General features: G+C 37.4%; 1 protein-coding gene across 3 annotated transcripts in view; it reads right to left on the bottom strand.

Moving 5' to 3' along the window:
* Positions 1 to 252: 252 nt before the first annotated feature.
* The window catches only part of FANCC (FA complementation group C), a 79,801-nt gene continuing 66,632 nt past the window's right edge, over positions 253 to 13,421 (bottom strand). For all 3 annotated transcript variants that reach the window (XM_085043703.1, XM_085043705.1, XM_085043704.1), the window contains exons 11-15: positions 11,035 to 11,110; positions 10,144 to 10,225; positions 6,558 to 6,729; positions 3,581 to 3,781; positions 253 to 1,766 (exon numbers count right to left, since the gene is read on the bottom strand). In XM_085043703.1, coding sequence (XP_084899829.1) covers positions 1,623 to 1,766; positions 3,581 to 3,781; positions 6,558 to 6,729; positions 10,144 to 10,225; positions 11,035 to 11,110 — 675 coding nt within the window. In that variant the 3' untranslated portion in view covers positions 253 to 1,622. The remainder of the gene's footprint in view (positions 1,767 to 3,580; positions 3,782 to 6,557; positions 6,730 to 10,143; positions 10,226 to 11,034; positions 11,111 to 13,421) is intronic.

The raw sequence follows: 13,421 nt of genomic DNA, 5'->3' as shown, positions 1-13,421 counted from the left end.
CCAAAAAAAAAAAACCCAACCCCAAAAAACCATCATTCTTCCTTTGGGTTAAAATTTTAGATTATTTATCATTCTAGAGAGAGCACTCCACATCTGTTACCACTAGACAAATACCTCTGAGTTTGTCATCAACAAATAATTTAGTTGAATCCCATGCTTTTTAGTTATGGTATTAAGGGAACAGAAAATGGTTGATGGATTTTTCTTTTTTAGATATGTATGGTATCAACAACAGAAAAATTGCAACATACCTCTTTCTGAATTTTTATTTAAATATGTTTTGAATCAAAAAAGAGAAAAAACCCTTTCTTTGCAGATATACATCATGTGTTTGCTATCTTCCCACTAGCAAACTGACTGAGAGGGCATGTAACTTCCGTAATATGACTCACTGGGAACAAAATTGTAAGAGATCAGTCAACAGCATAACAGAACATATCTTTCCACTTCTTAAAGCCAAGGGACACTAAGCACATTGTTTTTCTTTCCCCTTGCTCAAAAACAAATGTTACATTCAAAAAGCTTTATTAATTCAAGATACATGTCCCTGATTTTACATGCAAGAATAGTATTCCAAGTAGCATCTTTGAACATAGCACAAGTGTTGGCATTGCAGCTCAGTAATACAGGAGAACAAATTACTGAGGAAAGTTAGAATGCTCTGTCACTACTATTCTCCATGCTTATTTTTCTAGTTAAGCTAGAAACAGGTTCACAAAACTTCTTGGGACAAATACTTTCCTAAGGGTAAAAACATAAGCCATTGCTACCTGTCTATGCTCCTTACATGAGATAAAAAACCTAAGCAAAGAAGTAAGCAAACTACTGCTGAACACAAAAATGAAGGCAATGAGTTCCAACCTTTATAGGAAATTTGTCCCTCAAACTGTCCTTATGTCTCTGTTTTACTTGCCCTCTTTTCTCTGAATAAAACCCCCATATTTCTTAAATGCATAAATAATAGCATCAGTCATGGCACACCTAAGTGGGCTGTACTGCTAGCAATCTTCTGCCTGCACTGTCTGCTGAGAAAGATCAGCTATTGGTATAGTACTTTGAGGAGAACACTGTCCTGTAAAAACTGCAGTAATTGAAAAAACCCCACATTTAGCAAATCTGGGAAGAGTTTCATTTTGGAAACATTTTCAAAAAGGACAGAGCAGGAAACATCACTGACTTCCTGAGAACACCATGAATCACTTGAGATCATTGTTAGTTTCATAAAAGCAGAAACACAGAACAAAACATTTTAGCAACAACTTACCAATAAAGGAATTGGATATTACTTGCTAAAAAAACCTGCATGTGTAATTTGGGAGGAAAAACTGATCCTCAGCCAGATAAACAACAAGGAGATGGGTGAACTACTTTAAATGATGTAGGTATCTTGTTAGAGAAGGTGGTCAGAAAAAAATTTTCAAGTATCTTTAATATTTACTATTATGTTTCAAAGGATTAACACTTCCACACAACAGATTATTTTAAAAGATAGATGAGGGAATGTAAATTAGCAGGTATAACTTATATAGGTAACCCTTGGTAACCTGCAGTGCAAGATACTAACGGAAGTCTGACACCTGAATAAAGATTTGTTGGCTTGACAAGTAGATGACATTAAAGTTCTAAATTTTCAATATAAGTTTTTGAAGAAGTTCATTCAGCAGCTTCAAAGTCCTTTGGTATTCTCCTCCACTATGATTTAATCTGTATGCGGTACGGATAAGAAGGCTACAGACTTCTTTGCTTGTATCAGTTGTCTCAGTAATCTGAAAGGAAACACAAAAGATTAAATAATGCAATTATGTTGCTAAATACTAAAGAATTCTTCAGCAATATTTGCAATAAAACCAGAGATTTGTCCCTCACCATTGAATATGTGAGTAGGAACTTCTACCCGAGGTATCTCTTTTCATACATCCTAGTGGAACCAAGCAACTTTGAGATTTCTGCTGTTTTAAATTTAAGTGAAACAAATCAAGAGGCTAGAAGGTTTTTAAAGGAAACATGAAAGAATAGACAGTGTAACCATTTGTAAGTCATTGTCATAGAAAACAACTAAAAGCACATGAAAGTTCTGCATGCATTTGGGGAGACAATTCAATTCAGTCAGCTTTCAAAAGTAAAAATAAATCCCTCCCATAGAAGACGATAAAAAACAGGAATAGACCCCAAGTTGCAATTTTTGCAGATCAATAAGAATTTGACTCCTCATTATCTGCTGTTAAACTCAAAATTTACTGTGCTAAACAAAGACACAGCCATGCATCCCAAATCAGTTCCACACCATTCTGTCTTTCATATATTGCCTTTAGTCCTTTTCAAATCACACAGACAGCCTAGCTACACACTTGTGATTATACAGATACAGTTGAAATTAATCAGCCTGAGAAACCAACACACTGGCCTACAACAGCTTATGACCACCCTGCACTGACGAATATTCAGAGTTTTAAAAGTCAGTTATATTGCTATCTATAAAGAAGCAGAAGATTGCCTTTGGTCCTCCTTCAGGGGTTTAAAGTGGCAATCTAGTATATTACACCATCACAGCTCAACAGCTGCACTCTCTTCATGAAGAGAAACTAGAAATAGCAGTCTGTAAAAATACATACAACCCCCCCTAACTTTATCTTCACATTTTTATGCTGAGAAGAAAATTGATCATTTGTGAACTTGCACCTTGGATGTGAGAAATACCTTAGCCCTTTCCAAACAGAAAAATGCTATGTCTCTTTAGTCAGCCAGCTGCATCACAAAATCAGACACCTTACACATGCCATGTATCCTATATAGATCTATGCATAAGACCCCACTGCTGCTGAATTGAAAAACTTTTGTAAGTGTTAAACCTACACACTGGCATAGGAGGCATGCACTTCTTAAAAGAATATAGTTTCATAGTTACGAATGGATTTCTAATCCTACACTGAGATAGCACTGTTTATCTTAGGAGACACAAACACAATTTACAGTTTGCACCAATATACCTGAAGGCTGTCATCAGCAACAGGAAAATACTGTGACAAGCTTCCAACCTTTTACTACCCTTCATCTTTTTTCATACCCCAACAGACACCCGCTTAGTTCTTCATTCTCTCCTCTCAATTACCACACTGTTTTCCTCACTGGCTTTGCTAAAGAACCAAGCTTATTCCACATCATTGCTAAGACCTAGTAACCAGCTGTTCCACCTAATGGAAAACAGTGAGAAGTGAGTTCCATCATCTCTGCAGTAGCTGGATAATTTAGGGAGTGATTTTTATGGGAAAATCAAAATGCTTGCACATGCTATCTACACCATGTGTAAATGAACTGTAGATATTCCTTAACTGCAAGCTATTACTTCCACTGTTTCTGCATTGGTATATTCACAACAGCAGCCTTTCAGTGAGACCAAGAAATGAATAGAAAATATTTTTACTGTAGCTGAAATCGATATGCAGCAGTTTAGATATGCCTGTTGTAGCCACGATCTTTAATTCTCTGTTATGTGTTTTCCTTATTAAGAGCTAGAACCTTAAATGCAAAATAGTAAGATAAATGTATATTTTACTTAACCTGAAAAGGAAGAAACACTTACATGGTAAATACATTGCTGGGCAATCTTATGACCACCAGGTGAAAAGAGCAAAAAGCTGGTCAGAAGATGTGTTACAAGATGCCAGTTACAACACTGCTCTGTACCCGTTATCCTGTGTATGGCAGCCTCCAGATCTTTGAGAGAAAGGTCTGTAGGGCTGAAGAGTGTCATTAGATGATTGTAGACTGCTTGAGCTTCTACCTGTAGGAAATAATTTTAAAGGATACAGGATCAGGGAAGAGTAAAGGTCAAATCTATGGTATTTTTCTTTTGGATTTATTCACTAAAAGAAAACCGAATCCTTGGAGAAAACAACTCAAACATGAAAAGAGTTTGAATTTAAGCAGCAGGAAAGCCAGGGAAGGAAGGGCTGTACAGATTTCTTTTACACTGATTCACACACACAAAGGTGGACAGAATGGATTTTTTTATATTCTTGGTCTTGCACATGAAGCAGACAGGGCAACAAGCCAGGATTTTACCTTTTTTAATAATATAAGGAAATGGAGAAAGTCCCTCAGCAGAACATGGTCTGAGTTTTGCATTGTGGGAAAAAGAACAAAGCCTCCTCAAGGGCTCATTCCAGCATTGCTGCTATAAATCAATTAAGTCCCCATGCAGCCTGACCTCAGCTGATAAAATGTTCTGGTAAGAATGTGGGTTTTAACTTCTTCCTGTGTTGTTCGCAACTTATGTTTTTATGTTGTGAGTTAGACAATAAAACCTAATATTTACTGGGAGTAGGAAACAGAAGATTTTGGCATCTCTAGAAAAGAAACTATAATCAACAACTGCAAAAAAATCCTAACAATAATTCTGTTCACTATATTAAAAATTAACTGAAAAAACCTGTAGGCAGAACAAATGAGTATCTGCTGGAACAGTAGAAAATTATACCACTGCAGACCCAGAGGAGAAAAATAGCTGTTTCTCAAGTATATTCATCTGGACAAGTTTTTTCGGACATTTATCTGACATTGACCTACCATTTTAACAATTTCACATTAAATAGTCTGAAAAAGCTGCTATTCTTGCATTAAGCCCACAACTACATGTGAAGCACAAATAATAACAGGATCTACAGTAACTGGAATTCCTCACAATTCTTTATCTTTCTGTAGAGACTGCAGATGGATAGTAGCCAGCCCTGCTACAAGAGCTCATGTACCCTAGTTTTGTTCCTTCAATGTTTCAGAGCCTAAAGGTATGAAAGGAGTGCAATAAATGAATACATATTGAGAAGCAGAATATTTAGTCCTGCACATATGAGTGAAGTTTAGTGAACAGCAAAAATAGCCTTTTCCTTCTTTAAATAATTTAAACCCTTTGTATTACACTCTGGCTGATATAAAGGTGTTACCTAAAGTAAAGAGCAGGAAGACAAAATCTTAAGTCAAAAGTGCACACCTTTCCACACAAAAATAACATTAAATGAAAAGTACTCCAGATTGACATCGCCAGAAGTTCCCATGCCATGTTAACCCTTAACTAGTGAAAGGTAAAGGGGTTGAGGTAGAAACCACTTCATTTGAAAGAGCTGAGAGCTTATCTGCCAAAAGACAAATTAAAAGAAAAAGCAAACACCTAAGTGAAGGCAGAAGCTTTGCATGAAGTGTGGGAATGCTTCTGAAGTAGCCTGACCTGTGCAAAAAAAAAAAAAAAAAGTCTTAGTTCAAGTACCGAAGAAAAGAATGATAATGAACTGTAAAAAGATGAGTCACTGCATAGATTGTCAGCAGAAAAGCTTTTTTCTCACTGAAGTTTGTCTTATATTATGACTGAATAACAAACTGATGGAATAGGGGACACACAGGAAGATGATTTCATATATGAGACAAAGTGATTTTATTCTGTGGAGTTAGAACAATATTCCTTACGTTGATCTACACCTGTAGTGCTACAATTTCATTTACTCATGTTTATTGCTCACATATTGCCTTCTTTCCCAAAACTACATTCTAAAAATAACCCTGATTTCTTTACTTCATTGTAACTCTAACCTAACTCTGCTCAGCCAACAATCCTATGCTATGATCCTAGACTATAAGAAATTAAAGAGAAAAAAAAATTTACAAGTGATTGGGATGTGATCTTGCATTTGTCGTGCCATCTGGGAGGCAGAAGGGGAAGGAAAGCAAGTAAAATATTGCATAATACACTGCTGTACATGGGCCATTGATGTAAATTTAAAGCATGATGTTTTACTGCTACAGTGTACTGAGCTGCACTTTAAAATGCAACAGAATCCATTTTCAAATTAAGGAAAACTGGGCAAGTTGCAGCCTTTTGAATCTGGACTTCATAGATGCAATTGCTTGGGCTAGATCAGACTTGCATAATAGGTTTAAATTAAAGGCTTTCATGTATTTGCTTGAATATACAGACACACAGCACTCTTCATGTAAGGCTAAAACACTTTTCTTCTGTTACAAACCTAGAATGTGGGAATATCATATATTTATTACAATATCATGTGCCAAAAATGGGTAAATATACTAAGGGAAATCAGAATAGATCAGCAGGGTTAGGATTCAAGGCTCTGTTTGCAAGTATCAGTTTCAACTGCTGTGATTTCTCTTGTATTTCCTTCTCAAGAAGATGCCATTACACAGGAATGCTGAATTCTGCCACTCTGATTTAAAAAATACCATCACTGGGGTAGTTTTATTTATGATTAAAAACACCCTAGTTATCCAAAAGAAAACCAAGAAGGTACTAATCTATATAACATACTTTGAAAAGAAGAAAAAGGTTTTTATAAATGTCACAAGAAAACTAAAAAAAAAAAAAAAACCCAAAAAAAACCCTAAAAAAAAAAATTAAAAACAATCTTTCAACTTCTCCACTGCAACAGTTCCCAGAGATGTTGTAAAGTCAATACCTTTCATTATTCTGGTATGTGCTATTTGTTTTACAGCAATAAGGTATAATCAGACTATTGGCTGCTTATATCCACTTCTATCGCCACATTACTCACCATTGTTTGAGTCCTTTGTTGATTTTCATTCTTAGGACAGTAGTAAAATGCCAGCAGCCACAGCATAGCATCTGGTTCTGCAGCAGTCTTCAGTAATTGTTCTGCTGCAATATCCAGCCATTCTCCAAAACAAGCAACCAAAAACCAGATTTCAAAAAGGTCAGTGAGAGAACTGGAAAGTAACACAGATAATTAAGTATTTCTCATTATTTAACATTTTTAATTGCCTTAAATAACGACAATGGGTGCTAGCAGTTAACTTAAAAATCTTTACTCTTCAACAGAGAATACCTTACCTGCTAAGCACACAGCCATGTACTACTTAATCCATTATCTGAAATCACAATCAAATGAGACACACCCAGTGCTACTACAGATTAACTTTGACAGAACAGACTATCCTTAACAGCAGTTTCTAACAAACTGTGATTAAATACTATGTATGCAAATATACATAATAAACTTAAAACCTACTGTTTATACTCTGCAGCTGCAGGATTTCCAAAACTGTGAATTGTATCTCAAGTATTACACTCTAACATACTTGTTGCCTTTCTCTTTCTCTCTTTTGCTTTCCAGGGTTCTTTTCTGCTTTTTGGTAATTCATGAAGTGCATCTTTTTTTGTAATTCATGAGGAATTTAGATGGACTAAATATAATTTTTACATTTTAAAGTATGTCTCTTGACTCTCAAAATTCATGTATTTAGTGAAAATTTGAAGGTGTTTACAACAGGATTATTGCTGTAAGGAAGGACCACCAGTTGTCTCCACACTTTGTCATATGCATTCATTTAAAGTTAGAACAGACTGAAGGAAAGAGAAGTAATGGGGAGATGCAAACTAATGGTAGATGTCTCTGAAGCAAAAAGTTAAACTAAGCGTGAAAGGACAAACAGAAGGACAGCTAGATTAAGATTAAGAACCAGGAACAATTATTCCTAATAAATCTGGAAAAACTTGAAAGAATTAGAAGGTTTTCTGATGTTTTACTCCTGGGGATTCAAAAAGCTGCTGTGCCACCCATACAAGGAAACTACAAGAGATCTTAGAAATTTCAGGAGCTGATCAAGTTACCATTGTCTTTAAGGCTTGTTACCATTACAATGTCTGTTTTGGAGCCACGTACCCTCCACTCTGTCCCCACTGCTGTTTCTGCCCACTCTGTAGTGGCACCTATGCTCCATTGTCATTATCAAAAGTGGCCCTTCACTTTTTCTGGGATTTGCCCCCACAAAATGTATGTAAATTCATCAATGAACTGATTTCTGGTTTAAAATGTCATGTAACATTTACTGTTCACTGAGACAACTTCATATAATAATAAATCACAGCACAGAAGCAATCTGTTGATGAACAGGACACAGAAAACACTTTGCTGTAAGATTCACATTTGGTATAAAACAAAACCCCTGAACTCCAACCTATATAAAGAGAGAGCACTGGATATAAGAAGCAACAGGATATGCTGTATAACAGTATTTTTTTCTCCTCTGTTAATCTTATTAAGTAGAAAGGACACAGGATCAGGAATAAAAGAACAAAAGAAAATTGAATACGGTTTCTTCATGGATATTAGTATTTAAAACATGTTAGATCCATTTTCTTTGTAACTGAGAGGGGTTTGGTGGAAAACATAATTGTTGCAGGAATTCTAAAGGAAGTAAGAGCATATTCTGGCAAGTACAATACCATTCAAACTACTGTACTATCAAAACAAAGGGGGAAAAAGACTATATTTCAGCCCAGAAAGGGCTGGGCAACAAAAGGAGAACAGATCTGGTTATATGATTGTAACCATTATGGTGGATGATATTTGTTTCATTTATTTGTTCTAAGCTTGAGTTGTATGTTTCTTTAAGAAGTCAGGGTCAGCTATGGGTCACATTCCAAGGACAGAAAGGTTTGACACACTTCAGGGATGAACAGGCGAGACACAGCACTGAACTGCAGCTCATACAGAAAGTGAGAAGCTACCAGCAGACAGCCTGGCCTCAGAGGAAACAACAAAAAGCTTTTTTCTGCCACTCAGCAACAAAAAAAAAAGCCCCCATGAGTTAAATGAAACCAAGCATGGTTGCAAGTATCTTTGCTCCAGTACTCAAGGGGAAAACTGGGACAGACTGGCTGGACAGCAGCCAGGCAGAAAGGGACCGAGGGGTACTGACTGATAGCAGCTGAACATGGTCCAGCAGTGTGCCCAGCTGGCCAAGAAGGCCAATGGCATCCTGGCCTGGGTCAGCACTAGTGTGGCCAGCAGGCCCGGGGCAGTGATTGTCCCTCTGTACATAGCACTGGTGAGGCTGCACCTCAAATCCTGTGTTCATTCTCGGCCCATCAATCCAGGAAGGACATCGAGGTCCTGGAGCATGTTCAGAGGAGGGCAACAAGGCTGATGAAGAATCTGGAGCTCATGTCCTATGAGGAGCAGCTGAGGGAGTTGGGGGTGTTCAGACTGGGGAAAAGGAGGCTCAGGGGTGACATTATCACTCTCCACAACTGCCTGAAAGGAGGGTGTGACAGGGTGAGGGTCAGTCTCCTCTCACAGGCACCAGCAACAGGACAAGAGGACTCAGTCTTAAGCTGCACCAGGGTGGGGTTTTAGGCTGGACATTAGGAGGAAGTTCTTCACAGAAAGAGTTGATTGCACTGGAATGGGCTGCCCAGGGAGGTGGTAGAGTCACTGTCCCTGGAGATGCTTAAAAAGGACTGGATGTGGCACTTGGTGTTGACAAGGTCGTATTTGGTCATAGGTTGGACTTGATGATCTCAAAGGTTTTTTCCAACCTAGTGGATTCTGTGATTCTATGATTCTATGATCTTATTTTGCAAATCTGGCTGGCATCAGTGGTCTGTGTTTCTTTTGATATATTTCAAGTTTAAAATAAAAATTAATTTGGTTTCTTTGAATTTAAAAGCTGTTTGACATTCTTTGGACAGCTCACTCTCAGAGCAGACCTAAGCAAACTTGTATCCAAGCTCTGTCTTAGTCAGGTTTCATCACACTCCTGATAAGAAACAATTACAGGGCAGCAGCAGATACAGATGTATAATGTTCTTTCATTCTTCTCATATCATCCCAGAACAACCCCTACCAAAGCATAATTCATGTAGAAAACAAACCCCAAGGTCAACAGGTCAGAAACATGGAGTGACAGCTCAAAGAGTAAAGCAACAAAAATGATACTGCAGTCTGGCAGTCATGTATTTATGAAAACAATAAAGAAGTTTGCAGTTTGGATGTTTGCAAAAGCCCACAGAAAGCCAAGCTCCTCCATCAAACAGGGTGAAAAGTTTTGAGGGAGAAATGGGAGAATAGACAAGTAAGCATTTCCATTATGCAGCTAGATATTTGTTAAAAGGAATGACAAAACTTAATTTCCTTAGAGGCTTATTGATCAGGTATATAGATACTATAAATCTCAGGCTCAGCAAGTGATTTAAGTCCTATTCTTAAAAAAAAAAAATCCCTATTTAGAGAATAGTAAGAAAAATATTAAATGTAGCCACTAAAGACTTCAAATGACATGACCTTTAGGAAACTAGCATGCAAAGGACAAAAAGTTAGAAGATCTTATATTGCTTACCTAACGTCTTTATCTTCTACTAATGCTTTGAGCATGTCTGAAATGTGTTTCAAGTGTTGAGACCAATATGTAGTTGGGAATTCTGAGGATGGAGAGTGAAAACAAAATTCTTAAAATCAGAGTCTGTCCAACTAGACTGTAACAGTGAAACATTAAGCTAGCTATAGGATTTCTCCAACTTGATTCAGTCATCACAAAGTATTTACAATTTCATTTCAAAATTTCCCAGTTTTCAACAATACTACTACTGTGTTTCATAGAACAGTTCACTGATAAAGCCATGTGAGGAAGTACAGCCAGGAAGATTGAAATGAGACTGATGTTCCTTTGTGTAAATGGTACTTCAATATTAATATGTCATCAGTGGAGTAGTATTCTCAGAGGCTCTTGTACTGAGCTTTAATTATTGTTCATAAAAAGCTATATCACACTGATCAGTGGTTTCTTGATCTATATGAATAGGCAAGGTGAAAAAAAATCAGGTTTGCAATCTAAAATATCAGAATTGAAGCCTCAGAGAGAAACAGAAAGCCTATTTCTTGAGAAATATATATGAATTTTTCCATAATGTTATTGGTATTATAACATAAGACAATGTAGTATTTTACAATCTCTGTAACATAGCTTCATTCCTACACAATTTTGCACTTTTTCTTTGTTATTCACTTCTGGTTTAGTTTTATTTAAAGTTACATATATAATATTATTTCATAAGAATTAGATATTCCTGCAGAAAAATATATTAGAAGAATATTATTAAAATTGCTAAGTCAAACACAGACTATTAAGGAAGTGGCAGAAGTTTACCTCTATCCCTTTTATATTTATTTTAAGACATACACAGACCATGTAAATTGGTAATGCTGCAAATATTTAATGAAAAAAACTTACCAAAAGAACATCTGACTAAACCTTTTACAAGAGGCTGGTGATGGTTCGGGAAGTACGCCTTCAGTGGAAATTTATGCTAAGATACAAAGTCATTATTTTAAGAAATTTCTGGTCAGTTTTCAAAACAAACCCACAGTGAATAATCTCATCTAAGGTAGTAATTAACAATACAGAAAGAAGCAAGAGAATAAAAAATTAGCGCTATACTTAACTTTAGGATTTTGCATAAAGAAAGGGATATTTAGGAAATGCTTGCTTATGAAAAGTAATTATTTATAGATTTTAAAAGCATACACATTAAAAAAGATTCAGAGCAGGAAGAAAATGGCATCTTAGTAGTCTTAGTCTTCTTCCCTGCAATCACGTAAGTTTTCACTCTTGATATACAGAGCTTAAAAGAGACACTAGTTTCATTTTCCACTGTAGACAGATCCACAGATCATATTAAACTAAGAACTAACAGCGTCTACAGAATCTGAGGGTGTGGTGTAAATTATTGCCATCTGTACAGAAATGGAAACCTAAAATTCTTAGGATCTGATTCAGCACCAGGTAGGGCAGTCACAGGTAACAGACTTGCCCTCTGTTTATCTGAGTACGTGCAATTTGTACACTGTGAACACTGCTTGTGTAACTGAGACTAGCAGTGGCACACCTTTAATCCTTTTGTTCTGCCAACAGGTACCACAGGCACGTCTCACATGTGGCATGTATGTGCAAGTGCAACACCAACTCCCTTGGAGACAGACAGAAAGCCAGCCAGACCCGTACGGTGGTGATCACTGGCACAAAATCTAGTTGTAGCCCAGTGACTACCAGAGTACAGCAGGGTCAGTACTGGGTCCAGTCCTATTTTAACATCTTCATTAATGATCTGGATGAAGGAGCAGCGAGTTCCCTTGGCAAGTTTGGTGGCAACACAAAACTGGAAGGCGTGGCTGGTACGTGAAAGGGCTGTGCTGCCACCCAGAGGGACCTTGACAGGCTAGAGAAATGGGCAGACAAGCCAAATGTCAACACTAAGAAAGTACAAAGTCCTGCACTGGGGAGGAATAGCCCCAGGCACCAGTGCATGCTAGCAGCCACCCAGCTGGAGAGCAGTTTTCAGAGAAGGACCTGGGCACCAGTGGACATCAAGGTGAATGTGAGTCAGCAGTGCCCTGCGACAGAGCAGCAAATGGCATCTTGAGCTGCACTAGGAAAAGGATTGCCAGCAGGTCCAGGAAGGTGCTCCTGCCCCTCCACCAGCACTGTGAGCAGCCATTCCAGCAGCCTAACATGAAATACCAGCTAATGCCCAGTTAAACAAAGGGCCACAGGGATCATTAAAGGAATAGAGCATCTCTCCTATAAGGAAAGGCTGGGAGAGCCTGGAGAAGAGAAGGCTCAAGGGGGATCTTATTAATGAATACAAACACCTAAAGGAAGGGTGCAAAGACAAAACCACCAGGGTTTGTACAGTGGCACACAATGATAAGATCAGAGGTAATGGCATAAAGTCAAACACAGGAGTTTCTGTCTACATTTCAAAAAACATTTCTACAGTGTATTTTTTCACTTCACTTTTACTCAGAGGTGACCAAGCACTACCACACCTTGCCCAGAAGAGTTGTAGAGTCCCATCTGGACATAGTCCTGGGCAACTGGCTCTAAGTAGCTCAGCTTTTGAGCTGGGAAGTTGGACAAGATGATGTCCCGAGGTCCCTTCCAATCTCAGGCACTCTATGATTCTCTCATTTACATCTCTGAATCCCCATGCCATTGACCTTAGAATGCTTCTGCCTTCTTTTTTCAGGAGTAAGAGGGCATTTAGCTAACAGATCATCTCTTGAAACACAGACTGGGAATACGAACCCTATAAAATGTAATAGAGCTGTAAATCCAATGAAGACTGTATTTAATAACTAATTTCTTTTGGGATATATATGCATGCATCTTATAAACAAACATAATGACACATTATCTCCCCTATTATTCTTTTTTTTTTTATTCTGGCAATAACAGTTAATTGAAATTACAGCACATGAATACATACACTCTCTTACACAGTCTGTATATCACTGGTCTAGTAAGACTCCAAAAGTCTACTTGTCAAGAGGAATTAGGCTAATTAGAAAAGTAATAATCCCTATAGTAAAGTATGCATGTAGCCAATTAACTTGCACCAAAAATTCCCATGAAAAGGCAGCTCCTTGATACAGTTAGTAGTAGCTAAGGCAACCCACGCTACACACTACATATGAAAACAGTATTGTGAATTAAGTGAAAAGAATTTTCAGCACACTGTCTAGGCAAAGCAAAAAAGGCTTTCATATAAACAGAGTATTTTAGTCAGTTCTTTCCTTACATATGCCATCACAAAATGCAAAATAAGGTACAATGAGACA

This window comes from Lichenostomus cassidix, chromosome Z (genome assembly GCF_008360975.1).
Source record: "Lichenostomus cassidix isolate B80296 chromosome Z, HeHo_3.0, whole genome shotgun sequence".
Taxonomy (NCBI): Eukaryota; Metazoa; Chordata; class Aves; order Passeriformes; family Meliphagidae; genus Lichenostomus; species Lichenostomus cassidix.
This window is presented reverse-complemented; position numbering and strand designations above follow the sequence as displayed.